General features: G+C 31.2%; 1 protein-coding gene across 1 annotated transcript in view; it reads right to left on the bottom strand.

The window, feature by feature from the left end:
* Positions 1 to 24,742, bottom strand: part of LOC131845741 (neurexin-1-like) — a 231,611-nt gene that overhangs the window by 148,163 nt on the left and 58,706 nt on the right. The window contains exon 4 of the mRNA XM_059194832.1: positions 8,184 to 8,328. Coding sequence (XP_059050815.1) covers positions 8,184 to 8,328 — 145 coding nt within the window. The remainder of the gene's footprint in view (positions 1 to 8,183; positions 8,329 to 24,742) is intronic.

Here is a 24,742-nt window from a genome sequence, read left to right as displayed (position 1 = left end):
TGAAGTTACGCATGTAAAGTCATGGCCTTAGAGTATAATATTGCAGTAGTGTTACCTAATGGGAAATTGATAACTATGTATCGCAATACACTATTTCTTATTACGAAGCTATTTGATACACTATCAGAAGCATGAAAGTCATAATCACCAAGTAGTATTTAACTTATTCTGATTTAAGCTTTTTTTTATTAATTTTAATTATTAATCTTATACACGGATACATATATACATTTAAGTAATTAATTTAAGATTGTTTCTTTTTAAATTTAAAATAAATGTCGACATATAAATTAGAAAATTTGTAATACTGAAGTTACATTACTAGCTACCCACCCTGGCTTCGCACGGGTGTACATGTACTCGCATTATACATATAAACCTTCCCCTTGAATCACTCTATCTATTTAAAAAAACCGCTTCGAAATCCGTTGCGTAGTTTTAAAGATTTAAGCACACATAGGGACAGACAGTGACAGCGACTTTGTGTTATACTATATAATAATGATAATTATGCAAACTTGTATTATACTAAAATTATACACTTGCTTTAATATAATAAAATTATTAAAAACTTATATTCATTAAAAAAAACAATTTTTACCAAGATAATTCCAGTGCTAAAAAGATGTTTTTAGCTATAAAAACCAGTTCATGGTAGTATCAAAACAGTTATGCCAATCGCTTTCAAAGTTAGTTCCCACTTGATACCAGATTGATGAACTAAAATGAAAACGAGGTATGACGTAATAAACCCTCGAGACCGCTATGTTAGGTGGATTGAAAGATGTTGTAACAAAATTCCATATAGCCGTATATAACTTAAACGTCTTTGTAGATACTGTTAAATAATAAATAAATAGAAAAAAGAATAATAATAATTGGTTTCGCCCAGAAAGCGTATACGCCAGAAATTGTAACAAACCAGCAACAACTGAGAAAATAACCATATTAATAATAATAAACCTGGACAATTCACATGGAGCCATCTAGTCACAAGTTAAGCTAGCTAAAGCTTGTGTTACGGGTTCTAGATAACTGATACAAGTGCATAGATATTTTTTTTCGTAAATATATACATATTATGCATAGAAAACACCCAGACCAATACAAACAATCATACTCATGAATACAAATGTTTGTGCCCGAGGAATCGAACCCGCGACCATCGGTCGTAAAGCGGTGTCCACTAGACCACCGAGGTCGTCGATAATACTTGAATACATATTACATACCGACACACACAAGCATACTCATAAATGCAAATGCTTGTGCCGTGCAAGGAATCGAACATTGGAAATAAATGTGTCACTAAACTCCAAAACCACCGCGACCGTCAAAATGATAAAGAACTATTTTTAAATATGGTACTTGTACAACAAATATTATAAACCCTACTGATACTGATAAATAAATTAAACTTAAATTAATGTCTTTATTTTTCTTACGAGATAAGTAAAAGAAATTATGTTACAGTGTAACAGAAGCTATATATTATATTGACTAATTAAAAAAAACACGAAATTATGAGTAACCACGCGAAGCCGGGGCCGGCCAGTACCACTTCATATAAAAATGTTTTGAAGAGAAAGTTTAGCAGTTAATATCTTTATTTTTCTTATGAGATAAGTAAAAGAAATCCATCAATATATGACAGGACAATATATATCAATATATGACATAGGTTATATATTACATAAATTAAATAAAAAAAAAAACAAAGTCATGAGTATCCGAGCGAAGCCAATAGCACTTAAACATATAAAAATGTTTACAAGCGAAAGTTTAGCAGTAACTATTGTAGACACCAGTTTATGAGTTTTTAAAACACATTAGACTCGTATCACAAAAGTCATCCCGCAGTTTTCAGTTTTACTACGGAAATACTACGTGGCTTTGGACCGCAGTAACTTTTTTGCCATAAAAATACATTCTGCGTACATAGTATGTTCAGATCTAAATATAAGATAAAAAACTGCTGCACTTTAGTAAACATATTATTTGTGTATTTAACTCTATTGAAATAGTGCTAGTTGGTATTACAGTTTTTTTAGGTTTTTAGGTTGGTATTATAATTGTATTCACACATTTCAACTTAATTATATCAAGTACCAACTAAATTATTTAAAAGAGCGACATGCAAGATTCTCGCCTGTTCTTCTTGTGATGAGACAGCTTACCAAATAAGCGGTTCAAAGGTGCTTCAATATAAATTTATTTGAATTATTGTGTATGGATGGACTGTATCGATGTCTAAACGATGAAAACACATAGTTTATAATAATATAATATATTTAAATACAATTGCGTACCATTGACGACCTCGGTGGTCTAGCGGTTTAGCAAATCGCTTTACGTCCGATGGTCGCGGGTTCGATTCCTCGCACGGCACAAAAATTTATATTCATGAGTATGATTGTCTGGGTGTTTTCTATGTATAATATGTATGTATTTACGAAAAAAAAATTATCTATGTACTTGTATCAGTTATCTAGTACCCGAAACACAAGCTTTAGCTAGCTTGGGACTAGATGGCGCTTTGTGAATTGTCCTGAGATTATTATTATTATTATTTAAAAGACAATAATTTAAATGTATCAAATAACATGACGTATAAAAAGAAGTGCTCTAAAAATGTAGATTTAAAAATAATAAAAATATCAAAAGGGGTTGCGAACAAAATGTTTTCTATTCATAAATCTAAATACCATCAAATACATATTACTCTTGCTCTGTTTTTTTATCTACCGATTATAATCCCCTTCATGTAGAAATAATTAAGGAATCATAAATATTCTGCTGTAAACCGATTATATTAAAATTATTTTTTTTACGCCTACAGTTTATATCAAAATATTATTTTACGCCTTTTTACTCCTACATCAACATGTAGGAGTAAAAAGGTAATCCTCTGAACTTCAACAAGTTCAGAGGATTTTCTTTCCAATAAATATTTATTATGTGTGGGTTTTTTGGCGATTACTGAAAATAAAAATAAAGAAATCACAACTCTCACTCTACTGGCATTTTAATTAGATAAACTTTTATATTCATACCTACACAACACATTGAAACGCCTGTTAGGAATATATAATTCTTATATATAAGATTCTAATATATAAGATTATTTTTCAATATTATATTCTATAATATAATATTGAAAAATATATACAACCCAAAATTTTCAGCTTTCTACCATTAACCCCTGTTTTTTAATAGCGATTTTAATTTACATGGCAAAATCAATATTTGCGGAGCTAGTAAATAAATAAATATATATTAACAATACGATTGTTGCCGATGGCAACCTTTTTGATAGTTTTTATGTTTTATATATATTTGAATTTTATATTTTGACGTTCTGTTTTTATATACCGTTTGTTTTCTTATGCTATATTCTTTGTCTTTATATTTTTGCTAGCGAGCTGATTACACTTATTTTACCTCACCTAGGAACGTGTCTCATTTTAAACCAGCCTTAATACAGTCCTTCCGTAACAACGATTATTCAGTAGTTAATGCGAATTAGTTGTAAACAGTGTATACTAAGCTTAAAGCTAGACAGAAATTCATTAAACTAAAACACTTTCATCAAGAAACAAATAGGAAGTCTAAAAATATTTGTATCTTATATCTTTTTATACTAAAGTATCAAAAACCATGCAGTCTTGAATTTTAAAAAATAATAATATTTTTTCCGAATTCATTCTTTGTGAAACTTAATCAGCATTCAAACTAGTATGTATATTACTAGCTATACCCGCGACTTCGTCCGCGTGGATTTTAACTTTATTTTTCTAAAATAAATGTAACCTGTTAGTTACTTCTTATTACATCAGCTACCTGTCAATAAAAGTCCCGTCAAAATCCAATCCAGGCATTTCAAAGATTAGCCGGAACAAACAGACAGACAGACAAAAATTGTAAAAAATGTTATTTTGGTATATGTACCGTAATTATATTCATATGCATGTAGTAAAAACGGTTATGTCAATATTACAAACAGACACTCCAGTTTTATTTATATGTATAGATATGAACAGTACTACGAATATCACGTTTTCATGTGACGCTCGTAGTAGCCTTGTGTTGCCATTCGGAAGGACAGCATATTCATGGTCATCTCTATGTCACGCTTCCAATAATTTCACTGCATTTCAAAGGTTTACAGTATTTTCATTTTCACCGCGTTACTTCGGATGGTCGCAGGTTCGATTCCTCGCACGGTGGAAACATTTGTATTCATAAGTTGTGTAGTGTTTATATCGGCCTGGGTGTTTTCTATGTATGTTATGTATGTATTTATAAAAAAATCTATGTATTTATATCAGTTGTCCAGTATCTATAACACAAGCTGTGCTTATCGTGGGACTAGATGGCGCTGTGTTAATTGTCCAGAGTTTTTTTTTTTAAACACATACGAAGCTATCTAATTAGCGGCTAAAATAGGTACCCGCTCAGATCACTTTGTACGAAGTCAACATCATTAGTGATACCTTTTGAAACTAACCCAGTAGTTATAAAATTATGATTATACAATACTGTATATTAAAATACTAATAACATAGGCTACGATAACTATTTACCATCAGATGGGCCGTAAGCATGTTTGCCACCTACATGGTATAAAAAAAAACTCTTTATAGTATTCATTCATTCATAATTTAAGAGCTACGCTCTTGTCGGTGGAGCTCTTGCCACTTTCCGCGATCTTCCATCATCATCATCTTCCATTATAGTATAAAAAGAAAAAATATTTACAAAAAAATAAATTGCTATAAATATACTAACAAAAGGCGGCCTTATCGCTAAAACAATCTCTTACAGGAAACCTGGATTATTAATATACAATACGCCCTGTAAAATAATTTTGACTAATCTCGAACATTCGACCTATTCGAAACTGAATGTAAAATGTCTATAATTATCTAACATCGACAAAATGCAGACCTAATTTTACACAGACAGACCTTTACCGAGGTCGGGCTCCCGAAATATCCCCATTTTTAAATAAACTTGACCTCAGAGCTTGCAAGGTTTATGTCACTAGACGTTTCTACGTTTTCACTGCTGAATCACTAGAGTTAATTGTAGGCGGTTACAATTATAGTTATTGGGTCCCCCCAGGGGATTATTAGTAATGTAAACTATTAACTCTAATGCTAGAAATGTACCATGTCAGATTTACCTCTCCGCGCGGTTCAGTTCAGTTCAGTTCTCCGCGTGGTAAATTATACCCACAGAGTTTCCCAGAGGGAAAATAAAGTCAGCATGAAGTCAGGCCATTGGCCATGGGCTAACTGGCCTCACTTCTTGCTCATTTTATCAACCCCCGGTGCCCCACCAGTGTAGCAGCGTAAACCGTTAGCGCAGGCGGGTGCACCATTCTATTATCATCTATAAAAAATATAGTATTTGGGGGGAAAGGGAATTGTTAGTACTGTGGATTTATGACCCTATCATTGAACCCGCGACTATCGAAGCTGTCATAAAAATATTATATATTATAGATACACTGACCTACCACTTCATCAGTTTTTTTCAAACACAGCCTATATTAATTCTCGTGATTCAATCTTCGTGTTAAACTTCATCAAGATCATTCAGCCGTTTAGCCATGAAGAGGTAGCTGAAGCGGAGGTATCAAATGTGTCTGATGAGTGAGAGGTGCTGAAGGTTTTAATGAGGAAAATACGGAGATTAAATAAAATGCGACTAGTATGACAGCGATATATAATAGAAAGTGAACAATAAAGAATATGTCAAAGAATATTATTATAAAATTTAAAAATAGTATAAAAACCTATCAAGGAGCTGGCTACAGTAGCAAACAGACTTTATAATATTCCAAAAATATATTTGTATGAATTTACAAACGCAACGCGCTCATATAAAGCCTACGTATACATTTGGATCAATATTCCATTAATTATTAAGCTTTACACAAACAGGTTATAAATAATCAATTTTAACACGTTTAAAATAGAAGTGTTAGGCAGCGTATACTGTAATGCTCGGTACGTAAGGTTTCGTGTTTGGCAACAGTAATTATCTTCATGCTGACGTCCTACTGTTTATAGCGTGTAACGAGGTACCAAGTTAACTATTGTTATTTATAGACTCACTAACTATACACTGTGACTTTTCCCTCCGATTGATCTATCGTCTAATTCAAACGGATATCGAAATTACGACAACCCATAGCGGTGTCCTCAGACTAAAGTCGTATCCGTCAGGAGTTGGACTTCAACCGTTCCATAAGTCCTTCCACGTGTTTGGAATTTCATCTGCACTGGCCCCCTATCGTCTGGTTAAGCGGTAAAGGCTAGCTGCAGCCAACAGCATTAGAATAGTCCAAGAAAATAACAACTGAGCCTTTTTTCAAAATATTCTAATGCTGTTTGCCGCAGCTGGCCTTTACAGCTTCACCGAACGATAAGGGGCGAGTGCTGATGGCACATCAAGCTCGAGGAATTTGTTTTTTGAACAAAATTTCCAATTTAATTTTTGACCCGAATTTTTCAGGTCTATTTTTAATAGCCTGAAAAAGTACTTGCCATAAAGTACTAATATTACTTTAATATTTTTTTTACTCTCGGTAGTCAATAACTGACAAGTAAAGTTTTTCATCCAATGATGTGGGCACGATCACTACCCTGTATACAACATTCAAAAGAAATTAGATTTTCTAGTAATAATTGTTTATATTGTCCTCCTTTATTATATTGTGATTGTAACTGATTGAAATCGATAGGTTAAAATATCTTAAAAGAGTTACAATAGTACTATTAAATGAACCATACATAATCGCAAAACAGTTTAAATTAAGTCCCTAGTACCTATGAGCATTGTATTTGTTCCTACTTTGCTGTCGTATAAAGACAGTTAAAATAAAAAATAAGACAATGTTAAAGGAAAATGAATACTATTCTTATTTATTCAAAGTTCAATTACCTGTGAACCGAGGTATCCCCTTCTAAACAAAATAAAGCGATACACTTTCGTCGGTAACCTACGAAAACATCTTGTTTAAATTATGCCTCAGTCCGAACCGCGATATCGTTCTAACCAGTGGCCTAAGTTATAAGCGACGGCGATATAATACTTGACGATGAGACTAAGTAATAAGTGACTTTCATCGCACTCAGAATTTGAGCACAAAATGCTATTAGCGTACTGAAATGTGACAATAAACATAATCCATACTAATATAATATTATGTTATCTGTGCTAATATTATAAAGGTGCTTGCTTTTTAAGCTGTGTCTTGGTTGAAACAATAGATACGGCAGAATTACAGGATCAGGTAAGGTTCTACGGAAAGGCAACGCATGTGTTTTATCGCGGGTGTCACAATTTATGTCTAAAAATATATTAAATCTAGGTACATAGGTAATCTAGGTACTAATATCAGTTGACCCCATAATACAAGCTCCGCTTAGGTTGAGACTAGATGGCGCTATGTGAATTGTCTTTGACTTATTATTATTATAACAATATCTGATCATAAATCTAGTGGGGATAATATTATTTTTGCCATAATTTACCAGAAACTCCTTGTATCGTGAAACCAGACGTCTTTATTACTTAATTAATTTCGTTAACTAATTTATCGCTCATAACTTAACCCATACGAATAGAGTCGCTTTGAATGGAATTTCTCAACTGGATTTGCCGTATAGTTATCCGCGAGGACGTAACCAAAAATCTACCTTATTATAAACATGTGAAGGTAGACTTTCATTCCTATTTAACCATGGGACGTGACAACGACGGGATAAGTAGAGATGTTTATGAAATATAACGAAATATGTCGGAAATTCAAAATTATATTTGTATTCAAAGGAGTTTAATCCTTTGCCGTCTTATTTACAAAGAAATTATTGGGAAAATAGGAAATTACTTGCACGAATATTCTTTATAAATTTTTTCAGGTAAAGCACTTCGATCTTGCCTCGTTTCTAACAAAATTCTCTAGCGATAAAATTGGATCAAGTGACTAATGTAGTGTTTTTTCACTCTTAGATTATATAATATTTAGGTTAAAGGGTAGTATATATACTAGTTCTTTATCCCGTATTATCCGTACCCATTTAAATTAAAACAAAATTTTTGAATACTTATGTTATAAAATAAACCTATATTCCATACAATGTTCTAGACTCAAAATTATGTCACCGACTTACCTTTAAATCCCTGGAATGCCGTAACTCCTGTCTCCTGGGTGGATGTCCAGGTCCGTCAGAATACACCAGGTTCCTGACCGATCCCCTGAACTTCGGTTCGAATATCACTGAAGGTAACGCTAGGGTTGTCAGTTTTACATTGTATCTGAAACAAAACAGAAAATAATATTATATACTGTTTTAAATTTGACGCAGTCTCGTAATCATTGCGGTTGTATCACTGCCGAAATATTGGGAACACAATAATAATAAATACATAAACCCGTGTTTAGTTTGGAAACTCAATAATCATTGCAGCTATGTAATGATTATTGAGTTTCCATAATAAACACTTATTATGACGGATTAGCATAAAACAAAGTCGCTGTCGCTGACTTTGTTTTATGCTAATAAAACAAAGTCTCAGTCTGTCCGTCCTTATGTACTCTTAAATCTTTAAAACTATTTTGAAGCGGTTTCTTAATAGATAGAATGATTCAAAAGGAAGGCTTATATGTATAATACATGTACACCCGGACGAAGCCGGGGCGAGTAGCTAGTAATAAATAAAACGTGGCAAGATCCCGTGATTTACTTATTTTTATATATAGATTTTTTTAAATCGACTTTATTGTCCATATAAAAGAGCTCCAACGGTAAACTTTTAATGACACCACTTAAACTATAACATTCTATGCGGTATGGATCCATGCTTCGGAAATGCACCGTCTATAGTACTGTGCTTAACATATTTTCGTATAGCACGTGTAGTGCTACACGAAAGAGTGTATCTCGGGCCACATCCGCCACATCCGCGGCAAATTTTTATAAGTTGAGAGTTGAAATACGAAATATTTTCTAAGGTAAACTTCATAAGGTAAATTTAATGATCAAATCCATTTCCTACCAGTCAATCTTTAGGATAAACTACTTTTATATTTTATACATTTACGAATGCTGTTCATATTTAATTAAACATGAACAGCATTCATATACAGATAATTTTTATAATAATAGTAATAAAATTACGTGACACAAAACTAGTTAGTCATTTCAATTTTTTTATTAAAAAACACAGTACATGTGATTCGCTAATAACGTTGATTATAACTAAAGGTGAAAAAATATTTCTTAAGTATTTTTTTTATTTTTACCATTACAGACAGAATTCATACATTCCTCTGTCTTACAATAATTTCACAGAGTATATACTGTTGTAGTTTCATTTTATTTGTGCATAGGTAAATCGAAAAAGACTAGATATTCAGACAGACTATTGACAACAGAAAGATATATGAAACGAAGAATGTAAAATAAAAGAACTATAAATTCAAATACAAGTTTAGTATTTGAATATATAAGTTATAACATAACAACATTATAAGTTACAACAGTTATAACATATACTGTGTACATATATATTGATATTATATATAAAAAATAATATAACAAAATCTCTATTTATAACATTTGCAGAATATCACCTTATTCCAATATGGCGGATGCAAGACGCCATTTCTCATTAGCCAAAGCTTCTGTTTGTACAAAGTTTTAGTTCAAATTTATAGTTTTAATCCATACTAGCAATCGCTACTTGTAAATTCAATTTAACAGAATTCAAAATTGGCGCATTCATCTCGGCATTACGGTGGAAGCTGCTACAATTTATCTACCCTCCATTTCTATTACGTCGACGCTGAGTAATATTTGTGAGGTAAACTTGACGCGTTTCAAAATGAAATGTTTTAAAATATATGAACGCTCGCTTCGTGACATATTTCCGAAGATATTTCTCGAGGCAAATATGTCTCTATCTGAGAAGTTATATCGTAGATTTTTAAATTCTTGTTTAATATATGTACATTATTTATGTTTCAACCGGATCTTGTAAGTGTGTGAACTAGTGTAATTCCTGTTATTCCTGTAGTATCATTCCTCTACACCACCTCCTCTATGCACCCGACTTTCACTGTTATTTTGTATAAATTTATCATTTTATATGTAGTTATATATATATTTATTTAATATATGAGTCATTATTTATTGATATTTTGTATTATATTTGTATAATAAAGCTCGCGTGTAAATATAAATAATATTTAAACACATTAAAGTTATCTTCATTTTTTTACATTTTTTGAACATCCACGGCCCATATGAATTTCTGTTTGGCTTATGGTTGACTGGGAGAAAATGGTTCAAGGTGTTAAGTCCGCCATCCGCATCTTTATTTATATAATTATGCATTTAAATTTTAATAAATAAATAAGTAATAAATAACCCTGGACCACAGTGCCATCTAGTCAACAGTAGAGAATAGCTCTGACTACCCCTTTTGTGATTCTTAAATGTTTATTCATCAGTCGTGAAGGTATATATGTAGATACTATATATCGCTCCAACTGTAAACTTTTGCTATATAATACATGCTAATTTTCTTATATAAAATTGTCTATTCTCAACAAAATCTGCTTAACAAATGTAGCAATGAAATTATAAAGAGTGAATATTCGAAATTGTTTGTTCCAGCATAAATGGTTCGTATTCTATAAACGATGCTGGACTAAAGTCAGATAACAATAAACAATTCGCTCATAAATCAGCCTCTTGCATGAGAGACCCTAATAACAGTTTCCGGACAACAATTACCCATTACTTGATAAGTTAATTCCTGAATGTACGTAGCACTATTCATATTTCTTAATTACACAAATACAGTATCCCATATAAACTGAGAATGTATTGCACAATATATTCTAACTTCATAGTATTTCATAGTAGAAACAGAAATTCTAATTTTAAAATTTGCATATTCATTCCACTATCTCTTTATATATAGAAACAGAATCTTTGTAGTTATTATATTCTAAATTTAAATTTATTTTACACGCAATCAAGAGAGATTGCAATGTTACTTAATAATAGAAACAGCGTACCCTAGAAACAGAAATACTAAAGCTAGAAATATAATTAGTTTAATATCATCTCCGTCGGATAAAATGTACGAATTATAGCTTTTTTAAACTTGGAAGCACTCTGGGAAATGTTGGGAAATTTTATAACGACTCCCAAGACTTCTGGCGAGCGCGAGGTTGTTCTTTGAAATTGAACGAGAAAATAATTACATAAGACCTAAGAGACCGTTAAATAGAGCAGATACGTGGAAGGAAAATTAGATACAGGAATACAAAAATAAACAGTCATTTTATTTTTAATTTAAAAACTGTTTGCAATGCAATAATAAAGCGTGAGACAATTTTACTTTCAAAGTATTTGCATTTTAAATATTAAATTAAAAAAGTAATATATTGGATGTGATATTTTTTTTTAATTTATTGTCCTTATGGCTGTAATTTCATAAAAGAGGAGAGATCCAAAGGCATCAAGATTGTAGTGACCATAGTATATAACTTGACATACCCAAATTGGGGCGAAGGGTAGTGTTAGTAATGTGGACTAATAACTCCATTATTAGTAATGTATTCAGGTTGATGTCAGGTTGACCTCCACGTGGTTCCCCTAGAAACCATCATGGTAAATTTACCGCGACGGGCTAACTGACCAGGCCTCATGCTCATGTTATGATCTTCCACTGGTGCCCTGTCAGTTAGTGCAGACGGGAGCACCATTATCATCCATAAAACATACCCACATTTCGCCGTGAATAAATCCAACGAGGCAGCACATAAATCTACTGCCGTCTCTTTGATTAATTTTATTTCTTATTAGTATAAGCATAAAGTATGATATTGTACGTTTTCATATAATTTCCAAATTCAAACTCATAAAATTAAGTATCTTCAACTGGGTATCGTAAAAGGACAAACAATGTACTCGATTTGTAAGAGCCACCTTCTAGAGCCGGTTGATAAAATGCTATCAATTTAAACTTTGTCGGGTAGTCAATACTCGTATTTCAGAAGCGAGGATAAATTTCCTCTGTATCTTAACACAGATATCAAATAAATAACTACGGATTTATTGAAAGTATCTACCTTTGATGTATTCTATAAAAGCCTTGATATTCGATCGCGTAATTAGATTGGAGAGATGGAATCAACTTTGGATTCTATTGGATAGTTGATAAGGGCAGTTAATTATATGGATGAGCTTTATACATTCTCAATTATTGCATTATATTTCTGAGACATTATTAGTATATATATAATAATAATGTATTATTATACATATAATCAAATTGACCGACTCCGATCTTAAATATTAGGATGGTAATACACAGTTGATTAGTCGTCAGATTACCTGAATGTTACTAACGTTCCGCTGACTTTGGACACGGGCAACGTAATAATCACCACATTCCATAAATATTTTTTTTTAATTTAATTTAAATTTCATTTTATCGAATGAGCCAATCGAAGTCTATCGCAATGTTAATCGCATTCGGGCAACACGAGGCCTAACCGACTGTATATCACCAGCCTAAAGTACATGATACTTGTTGTTTATTTGCATATCAAGTTATGGAATATTTTATCGTACTACATCCATGTATAACGATACCGCTACAACACGATCCCTACCAGGTTACCCTCGGGGGATGTTTGTTTTGTAATTAATTTTAATCGCCTTGCAAAAATGGTTGTTTGATCTCCAAACTTTGTATGGCTACAGCTAGTGTTACCATGTTTTCCTATTCAACCAGGACGTCCTAATTTCAGTCTTTTTGTCTATGTAATACATTATAGAAGTGAGAATGCAAGTTTCATAGTGTAAATAAAATAATAAAAACGATTCTGTAAAAACAGATTTTAACCCTGTCCCGATTTTTTATCCATTACATCCCGAAAAATCGAATACCATTATTGGCTAGCCTAGTCACAGATGTTGTTTTGTGTAGCATTCCCGCTTACGGTCGGTAATCTCTTCTCGACAGCCTCTGTGGTCTAACGATTTAGCACACCGCCATACTGCCGATGGTCCCGGGTTCATTACCTTGCACGATACCAATATATGTACTGACTATTTGTGATATTATTTCAATATGTAAGACTTCTCTTCATCAAAAAAAATGCTATTTAATTTTGACAGATATATGTAATTTTTCTATTACAATTAATTTCATTAATTCTATTGCTATTATAAAGTCTACGTCTTGAGTGAGAATCAGCGACAGATTTCGCCATCCTGTCTTTATTAGCCGAAATCGCGAGTAATTAGAAAGAAATTTAAATTTAAATTAAAATAATATTATATAGTCTCAGTCAGTCTTTCATTTATAATTTACCAGCCGAGCTCTTGTCGGTGTAGCTCTTGCCATTTTCCACAATCTTCCATCAATCTCTTGTATTCACACGTTTCGACTTGTAAATGTAAACTTACAAGGATTATTTAAAAGAGCAACACACAAGTTTCTTGCTCGTTCTTTTTGTGATGAGACAGATTTCCGAACGAGTGATAGATAAGAAACAAATTGTTATGACTATTCAAAAGTGCTTAAATTAATTTTATTTGAATAAATGACTTTCTATTCTATTCTATTCTCTTTAGTTGCTGACACGACACGACTCCGACTTTTTCCTTAATCTGCTTGATATAGCTGTACCTTATCTTCCTCTTCCTCTCTTTCCTTCTATATTTTTTTTCGTTAATATTATTAATAAGTTCATCGTATTGTCAGTTTTATGAACAATGTACTAGTAAATGATAAGCTAACAGAGTGATTTAAGTTACTGAAAGAACTCTTTTTGTCATACTGTAAATGTTGGGTACATTTACAAAAAGTAACTTATTTGTAACGCAGTCGAGTTTTTTAATCTCTGTATAGTAAGACTATGATACTCAAATTGTTATTCATTATTTATTATGATGTTACAATAATATAATAATAATAACAATATCACTGGACAATACACACAACGCCATCTAGTTCCAAACTAAGCAGAGCTTGTGTTAGGCAACGCGCACGTGATACCCCTGGCGTTTCAGACGTTCATAGACTACGCTAACCATTTACCATCAAATGGGCCGTATGCTTGATTGCCACCATCGTAGTATAAAAAAAAGTACTAGACAACTGATAGAATATTTAAAATACATTTTTTTTGTAAATGTATCTAACATAATATACGTAGAAAACACTCAGACAGACAAACGATTATACTCATTTGTATCGTGCGAGGAATCGAAACCGCGACCATCGGAAGTAAAGCGGTATGCTAAACCACTAGACCACCGAGATCGTCACACAATATGTTTATACCACAGACGCCTGGCAGTCTAGGCTGTAAGCTATTTCCATTGTGATCGTAAACGCGACATATAGTGCCAATATTGTATATTGTTGTACCCTGACCTACTTACATAACCGCAATTCATATTATTCGCTCATAAATGGATTACATAAACGTTTAGGCATTGATACTCGACCCGTTTCTATGAAAACGGGGTATGCTATTCTGATGTTTATGTATATCTTAATATACATATACATATATAATATATAGGTATATATAAACATCACCTGCTTCTTCCTTATTCCATTTATTTGGCGTTTTTCTCTTCCATTCATCCCTGTTCACAGTCTCTTATTTACTCCCTTTCTTACCATATCATCTTTCACAGTCCATACATCTCTTTTTCGGTTTATCTCTACCCTTAAAATCATCCACATTTATATGTAACTTATAGGTATATATAATAACAGTGACAAATATGAAAATTCAGCATACATCAATTATGAATGGAAATCGAACCTGCAATCGTTTAAGTAAAAGAAATAAAAAATCATTTGTCATATAGGACTTTTTAGCCGTTTATGAACGTCAAATTTTTTTAATTAATACTTTTTCCTTACCATACCATAAAAAGAATCATTGACTTTCTAAACGATACTTAGAAACGTTATGAATATATTAATAATAATCTCAGGACAATTCACACAGCGCCATCTAGTCCCAAGTTAAGCCATCTAAAGCTTGTGTTACGGGTACTAGATAACTGATACAAGTACATAGATAATTTTTTTTAGTAAATATATACATATTATACATAGAAAACACCCAGACCGATACAAACAATCATACTCATTAATACAAAATGTTTAAATCGAACCCGCGACCATCGGACGTAATGCGGTGTGCTAGACCACTAGACCACCGAGGTCGTCATATAATAATTGTAATATCATTACAATTATTATCTGCAGCACCTATGATTGACGGGTAGAAAATGTCGCATGGTGTTAAGTCCGCCAAATGTACTGTACTATATATTGTATTGTGTGTATTGAAGTTAAATAAATAAATAAATATCTTATAGTAAAGATTTAAACAAATTAATCAGTCTTAAGCTAATCGATCATCTATCAGCCTCGGTGGTCTAGTGGTTTAGCATATCGCTTTACTATCCGATGGTCGCAGGTTCGATTCCTCGCACGGTACAAATATTTGTATTCATGAGTATGATTGTTTGTATCGGTCTGGGTGTTTTCTATGTATAATATGTATGTATTTAAAAAAATATATCTATGTATATACATATATCAGTTATCTAGTACCCATAACACAAGCTTTAGCCAGCTTAACTTAAGTCTAGATGGCGCTGTGTGAATTGTCCTGAGATTATTATTATATTATAATTATTATCATCGTGACAATAAATCAACAAAACATATGAAACCAAACACCACCATTGTAATGTATGAACTAATCACAAAGAACGATTTGCTCAAATATAAATTCACTATAGCTCAATTCTCATGAGAGCCATAAAGAATAATATTTAGAAAACTTTTCATATTGCATTATACACTTCCGTATCCGGGAATACCGGGCGGTCCCCGGGGTGAGTTCGTGGGGTAAAAATAGCCCATTAAGTTAATCCCATAAAGTGCTGTCAGGAGATTGGCGACACTCGATCGTCAGATCGTTCAAGCATTTTTCTCCACAACATGAAAAATGGGAAGCAACGTCTGCCATATCAATAATAATGAAATGGAATACAATATAAAAAAATAAGTGTTTATTTAACAACAGAATATCAACGCTGCAGATTTATCTGTAGCGTCATGCTGAGTTGGTTGCCTCTTCATCATTGCTACACATAAAGCCTCCATTTCTTAATTTGTAACATTTATATTTCTGAATTTTAATATTTAAAATTTATTTCTGTGTCTCATGTATGCTATGTGTTTGTAATTGTTGAATAAAGCATTTATCTATCTATGTATTTAATATATATTAAGACGTCATTATGTAGCTTAAACTGACACTTTTTACTATTATTATACATTCGAACGAAAAATATTCACCCTCATGTTTTGGTCCTTGAGTGATTCACCATTCTGAGATATGAGCCATTCTGTATCGCTGTGGCACACATATACAGGTTTACCCATATTATATAGTACTGGTTTCAATATTCTCTAATAAATACTACATGTAATAAAACCTATATGTTTGTACTAATAAAATTCATATGTATTTGTTTATCTTAGCGATTAAAATATTTAATAAGTTGCCAACTGAGATCATAAACTTAAACTGTAATTTTAAACAGCTATGATGGTAACTAATAAGTTGACTATTATTATATTATTAATGACTTCTTCATTCCAGTTGCATAAAAATATAAAAAACGGTTTCATTTATAACGTTACTTGGTGTCGCTGTTTTCAAAACAATATCGTTAATATAAAAAATAAAAACAAAAACGCTTTAATTTAAAACGTATTTAGGTAGTGTCGTCCCTGTTTTCAAAACAATATCGTTAATATAAAAAATAAAAAAAAACGGTTTAATTTAAAACGTATTTAGTTGGTGTCGCTGTTTTCAAAACAATATCGATAATATAAAAAAATAAAAAAACGGTTTAATTAATAACGTATTTAATTGATGTCCCTGTTTTCAAAACAATATTGTTAATATAAAAAATAAAAAAAAACTGTTTAATTTAAAACGTATTTAGTTGGTGTCGCTGTTTTCAAAACAATATCGATAATATAAAAAAATAAAAAAACGGTTTAATTAATAACGTATTTAATTGATGTCCCTGTTTTCAAAACAATATTGTTAATATAAAAAATAAAAAAAAACTGTTTAATTTAAAACGTATTTAGTTGGTGTCGCTGTTTTCAAAACAATATCGATAATATAAAAAAATAAAAAAACGGTTTAATTAATAACGTATTTAATTGATGTCCCTGTTTTCAAAACAATATTGTTAATATAAAAAATAAAAAATCTGTTTAATTTAAAACGTATTTAGTTGGTGTCGCTGTTTTCAAAACAATATCGATAATATAAAAAAATAAAAAAACGGTTTAATTAATAACGTATTTAATTGATGTCCCTGTTTTCAAAACAATATTGTTAATATAAAAAATAAAAAAAAACTGTTTAATTTAAAATGTATTTAGTTGGTGTCACTGTTTTCAAAACAATATCGATAATATAAAAAAATAAAAAACGGTTTAATTAATAACGTATTTAATTGATGTCCCTGTTTTCAAAACAATATTGTTAATATAAAAAATAAAAAAAACTGTTTAATTTAAAACATATTTAGTTGGTGTCGCTGTTTTCAAAATAATATTGTTAATATAAAAAATAAAAAAAAAACGGTTTAATTTAAAACGTATTTAATTGATGTCCCTGTTTTCAAAACAATATTGTTAATATAAAAAATAAAAAAAAACTGTTTAATTTAAAATGTATTTAGTTGGTGTCGCTGTTTTCAAAACAATATCGTTACAACTGATGTTTTGTTTAACATTTGTACTGCATTGCCCACAGCGATCTAATTTCCATACGGGCGCGTATTTCGGGCGGCCACTAAAGGAAAAACCGTGGAATTTTTGGTATTAACGACGCCATATTTCGTAAAGCCATTTTGTTTCGGAAGCTTTAGTGAAAAGATGTCCCAGGTCACAAACGGACGCGTTTCATTTTTGATACCTATTCATAAAGAAACAGGTTTAAAATTCGCCTGTTTGTATATGTATTGTGTTTATAACTACGTTAGATATCATATTTTTCGAAAGAAGTTTGACGGGACGGTTTGTTTGAAGTTTTTTACACTTCACGGACTCGCTGGTACATACCGTTTTACTTCAGAAGCTCGCATTCGATTCCATTCACTGTCCGACCATTTGTGGTCATATGTATGATTGTTTACATCGACCTGTGTGTTTTCTATGTATAGTATATTATACATACATTCTTAATAAATATATCAGTTTACTTAACTTGGATCTAGATGGCGCTGTGTGAATTGTCGTTAATCGAGATTATTATTATTTCAGTTATCCTATGGGTACGCCCACAACAAGCTCTGCTTAGCTTGCAACTGGATGGTGCTGGTGAATTGTCATAATTATTATTAATATCTTCATTGCCTTGCCTTCATCCCATTATTTGTGGTCGGCGCAGTATGTTTGTTTTATGCGTTCAGCGTTAACAGAGTAGGTTTTAAGTTTGTGATTAAATATAGTAATAATATTTATTGTAAAACCTACAAAGTAATAGTAAATGTCATTTATTTTTTATATACTATTATTTATTATAAATGTAATATTAATTATCATAAATTAGTTTTAGATTTAATTCCTTTTATTAACCTATTAAAAAATATGAATGAAGAATAATAGTAAAGTTATTTTATAGATAGATTAGACAAATATAATATGCTTTTTTCAAATTCATATTCAAATTCAAAAATCATTTATTCATGTAGGACATTTTAGCCGCTTATGAACGTCAAGTTTTTACATTATATATATTTTTTTCCCTACCGTCCAGTTCGGTATATAGATCCATTTCAGAAGAACTTGCAAGAAATTCAATAGATTTTTTTTTTATTTAAAAGCCAGCTTATTTACAATGTATAGGTATTTATATAGGTGTCTATATCTAACATTAAATGAAAATCCCGTGCATGAACAACTATTGCGCTCGTCTTATCACGCTTTATTTGCATTATACAATAACAGAAGACAATAATAGAAGGTACAATTTATTACAAAACTAAACATATGTGTATAAACCACAAGACGGATAAGTCCGTCTTGTGGTTTATACACATATGTTTAGTTTTGTAATAAATTATTTTATTTTTGTTGAAAATTATTTTATCGATGCCACCTTAGGGTAACGGATATAGTTTTAGAAATTATTTTATAAGTTGGTTTACTGGCAGGTTGCGTATTACTCTTTTTATAAATTTGTCTATAATGTTGATACTCCTATTTTATATATCATTTTGTTACGTTATTGTTAGCGCTCCTAAGATAAATTACATATATTTTTTCCTGTTTTTCTTGAATAATAGAGTTCGCGTCATGTTCCAGTCAATACCCATCTGGAGTTTTCCCAAGTTTAACAGTGTACAATGTATGTATAAACTTACTATAAATCAGATAATTTATAATTCGCACAATTTCTCTATTTACATAATGAAGGAATTCCTGAATTTAATTGTATATGTTTTCCAATATGACATAGTACTGTGAACAAACAATCATACTCATTTTGTACTGTGCGGGGAATCAAACCTGCGACCATCGGAAGAAAAGCGGTGCCCTAAATCACTACACCACCGAGACCATCAATTATACTGAGATATCCTATATTTCATTTTCAAAACGTTACTAAAACCACGGAACTACCATATATAAGAACAACACAGTAGCTTCCTCAATTCCTTACAAAACATGCAATCATAACATCAAGAATGTATTAACCAGTGATTACGACGGCTGCAATAGAAGCTATCAACTGGATTAGACATAAAAACCAGGCAAACTGTCATAATCAGTATAGGCAATACAGTCATAAAAAGTGCCTGCTGCTTTCTCAACATGACATTACAATATATAAATTAATAATAAGACAAGTTTATACAATTGATAGGTAATTGACGGACGATTAATATTGTTGTGTATTATATAGAAATATATATTATAAACACACAGACCAATACATAGTATATAACCAAATATTCGAATTTTCGTATTAGTTCAAGTTAAAGTAGTACGATAAAGTATTTTTTAATAAGTAAATTGTAACGTCACGTTTTATTAATTTTAAGCACAATTTTTTCATATAAATGTCTAAATAATTAAGGTTATGTATTACATTAAATATAATGTAATTATGTTAGTATAGACCGTGTTTGTGACCTAATAAATAAATAAATAAAAACATATAGAGTCGCCTCCACGTGGACGAGGGCTCTTCCTAGAAATCATATTTTCTGGTGGATTAAGTACATTCACGAGGTTTTTACCTGATTTCATGCTCAACCTAAAATATAAATCAAAATAAGTACCTAACCATGTTTTAAATCGTTAATTTCTTTAAAGCGATTCGCAATATGTATACAAACGCAGTCTACCAAGTATATTTAGCAGATTCAATCAAGTATTATAATACTACTATCGAACTGTTCTGTCTGTTTCTTTCGAAGTAGTTATCAATTTTTAATAATGTTTTTTTGTTTGAAAAAGAATGACAAAATACAATTAGTTTAAATAAATTTTTAGTAGGTTTTGGTTTTACGAAAATGACAGGAAAGTGTGAAAATTGTAACACTGCAAGAGTTATATAGAAATCAATTATTTTAGAACGCTAGCGCCGATATCTTATGGTTTAGACCAAACAGTCACAATGGGGGACTCAATTAAAATTCCTCAGGCGACGCTATCCCACTTTTATTACAGTAATTTTGTGAAAAAGACAACTTGGACCGTTTTGCTGATGTAACTTTTAGACGGAATGATTTCTCTAGTTAATTAGTGACTGGTAGATGCCTCATCAAATTATACCTTAAAATAAAGTAATTAGTTTTAAAATTGGTCTACACGAGCATCGCTTTGAAGAACAATTAACACTGAGTGATTTCATTTTCTTAAGGCACACAAAAGGCTAATTTTGTCTAAGAAAAATATTTTTTTTGTTGAAAAGTTTTTAAAAACTTTGTCGTTCCCAAATTATAATAAAAATAGTTTACTACATTATTTGTCTCTTGAATTTCATTGTATATCTCATTATGAAATATTTACTGCGATTATATTATTTTAATTAAAATATATAATGCAAAGTTTCATTGAAAAAAAAAATAGTAATCCCTTGGTAGCTTCCTCCTTGGGACATTCAGTATTATTTCAAATATCATAATGGTATTGTTATTTATTTATTTATATAACGTCAATGCACGAAATACCAAGGTAAAAGTACATATGGCGGACTTAACGCCTTTCGACATTTTTTACGGCCAGTCAACCACAGGCTGTGCAGAGAAACTGTAGGCGGTGCAAATGTAATCAATAAGAAAAATAATATATATTTATTAAAAGTAAGTACATGTAAACATACATATACAAATACATACAATATATATAAAGCTATAGATAAATATGAATAAACATACATACCTAAATATACCATATACATATCATATAACATACTTAATAGTCTGACAATGAAATAGCAACAGGAGATAGAACATAACAAAAAAAAACAAATTCTGGTAACTATAACGTAGAAAAGATGTACAAATAAATAAAATTGTTATCATGGTTAATTTCTGATTAATTTGTCTAATTGACCTGACTTCATTTGCACTAGTGCCCTGCCAGCGTGTATTGTTAGCGTAGGACGGTGTGCCATTATAGCACAGTCTAATAAAAAAATGTCCTAAATATGTTAAAAGAAATTTTCAGCAGCAGAATTTTTCTATATCTTTTTTTGATTTGCTGTACCGTCTTTATATTTACACACGCATAATTATGAACTAAGGCGACAATTTTGTAATCTGCCCTTTCAAATACATGAAATGATTGGTTATTATATACGTCTGAATTGCTCTATTTAAGTGTGTACTTAGTATAATGTATACTGGAAAATATGAGTCTTAAATCAGTCCCGTTTTCTTATACCATTTTTTTTCTTTTTTTTTTTTATAACACACGGGACAAACGAGCATGCAGCTCACCTGATGGTAAATGATTACCGCCGCCCATGAGCACCCGCAACACTAGGGGAATTGCAAGTACGTTGTCGACCTTTTATAAGACCATTCTTTAAGATTATATCTCTGCTACCAAAGTATATCAATCATGTAACGAGAACAATGTATATGATGTCAAAGGTATGAGAAATGTAATACCTAAATATCAACCCCAAATGATTTGTAATTGCTGAGAAAAATTGAAATTATTAACGTCAATATTTGTGATGCGTCTTCTTAAATTGCACATTTATATAACCAGAAATAGAATGTTTAAACGTTAGAAGCAAATATTTCTGACACTTCAGGGGTCTCCATAAATCGTGGGCTCTTCAGTAAATCAACGGCTCAATGGGGTCCCGAGGATATAGTGCAATTAGACCTTGAGGTAAATTTGAAGGAGAATTTCCGTGGTAGTACAAAGAGTAATATGCACTGAAAACAAGATCCCTGTTGGCTCTGATATATACTTTTGTAAGAACATAAAGACTGACATTGAATTTACAGAAGAATCTGAGCATCTGGAGAATTTAAGAATCCGTAGTTTTTTTTTATTTAATTGATTTTAGAGTTAAATTGATAGAGTTAAATATTATTTTAATTAGCGCTACTTGAAGGTTTAAAATATTTTTACAAAAATAATATGTTTTTGATTTCATTTAAAAATTTTAATGGTATTTTTAATCTTTTAATGTTTTTATCTTTTAATTTATTTAATTTATTTGAGCTGCTATCTTTTATATATATGTTTTTATTTCACCTAACCATAATCTTTACTTTTAATAACCTACCCAAATATTACTACAGAATGATATTGAGTTGCCTTTTTAGTCAGAAAAAATCAGGTGTCTAAATCTATCTATCTAATCTAATAAATATATATATATACCATTCATAAAAGACAATTTTCAAAATTCATACAATCTAATCGAAACACCAACTAACTACAAAACAAAACTATCCAATAATGCTATCGAATAAAGCCATCCAAGCATTAATATTTTCAGGTTAACAAAGGACAGGAACCGGGTGGACTCAACATAGATCTATCATTTCCGTGACACTTCCGACATAGCAGCCAGACTAATAGGGCACCAAATTAGGTCGCAGATGGAACCTTTAGAAGCGATATTTGCAAGTATTATCATCTCATCTAAAATCAAACAAAAACGAGTCAGCGGAAATACTAAGAGCGACGCCAAATCTGAGGTTGGACTAAATTGAATTAAGGCTCGCCATGTTCGAGTAACAGTCATAAATATGTAGGCGCCTATTAATATTTATACTGTGGAACTGGACAGGGTGGGTAAAAAAAGTGGGACGTCTCCCAACGCTCGGAACGGATCGCCCGCATATTTTGGCCCGTCATTGGCATTCGTGAAATAATCTCGGATACATAAGTAGTTTCTCAAATGAATATATTTTTGGAGAAAGAACGCGAATATTGTTAGTGTTAAATTAAAAATACCCGAACCCAAAAGTTTCCCATTTTCTATATTGATAATAATAGTAATTCAGCTTTGATATTTATAATTTGAACTACCAACAAACATAACAAATATTTACGTTATCATTTGCAAGGAGTTTAGATATATAATATTCATTTAATTACTAGATATGACAGGATGTTTATTTTTTCTACATCTTTTTGGTTAGAAAACAGATGGTACATGCTGATATCTTCAACAAATGATAGTAAGTATAAATTACAGATTTTATTTGAATATATTTGGTAAACATAATATAAATAATAATATAACTGAATGAACTAAACGTGCCTCGATTGATTTGGAATGTGAAATTTATTTATGTAACTATTTGAATGTTTTTGAAAAAAAAGATTAAAAAGTTTTAAGTAGACAGGTAACGAGGCTTTGTAATGCTATCTCGTAGAGTTTTGACGTTCTGATATCATGACATAATAGCAACTATTCAAGTACTTTAAAAATTTACAAGATCTTGTTATTACAATAATACATTTATATGTAATTAAATTACATAATTTGATATCGTAAAATCAATTTCGGACGATACACGAAATATACATTCAAAAACTACATACTAAAAGAATATTATCTTATCTGTGTTTAAAGTTATTGATTTTATTGTAAAAAACAATATCATGATATGCTTCTGATTTCTTCATGTTTTCATTCATGTCAATATTTACACTTCCAGTGTCAGTTCGCAACCTAAGTACAGCAGAAGATACTTAAAGTTTCCAAGTCTGAAGGCACAGTTTTCAAGTACTTTCTTCTGAAATGCGAACTTTATGTTCTTTCTTTAGAGCTACAGTTAGTACGAAAGTAATTTGGCGAGGGTTTACAAATAATAGCGGAAGGGGTGTATCTTATAGCAGAATGTTAAATATTGGAACATAAAGTAGGTCAGTTTAAATGTATCTCTAGAAGTATTACAAAACTGAAGACTTTGTTTCATTGCTCCGCCACATACGCTCTCTCAAAAAGAAAGTAGAACCGGACTACTAACCGGATCAATGTGGATCTCATCCCTAACAACCTACAGGACGAGCCAAGACTACAGAGGCACTGCACCGGTAGTACACTGCAGAATTTCTCGAGGTTTCTGACCGGCCGAAGAGAAGTAAACAAAGA

This window comes from Achroia grisella, unplaced genomic scaffold (assembly GCF_030625045.1).
Source record: "Achroia grisella isolate CSIRO2021 unplaced genomic scaffold, CSIRO_AGI_Agris_v1 utg483, whole genome shotgun sequence".
In the NCBI taxonomy this organism is placed as follows: Eukaryota; Metazoa; Arthropoda; class Insecta; order Lepidoptera; family Pyralidae; genus Achroia; species Achroia grisella.
Note: the sequence above shows the minus strand (reverse complement) of the source record. Positions and strands in the feature narration are given on the sequence as shown.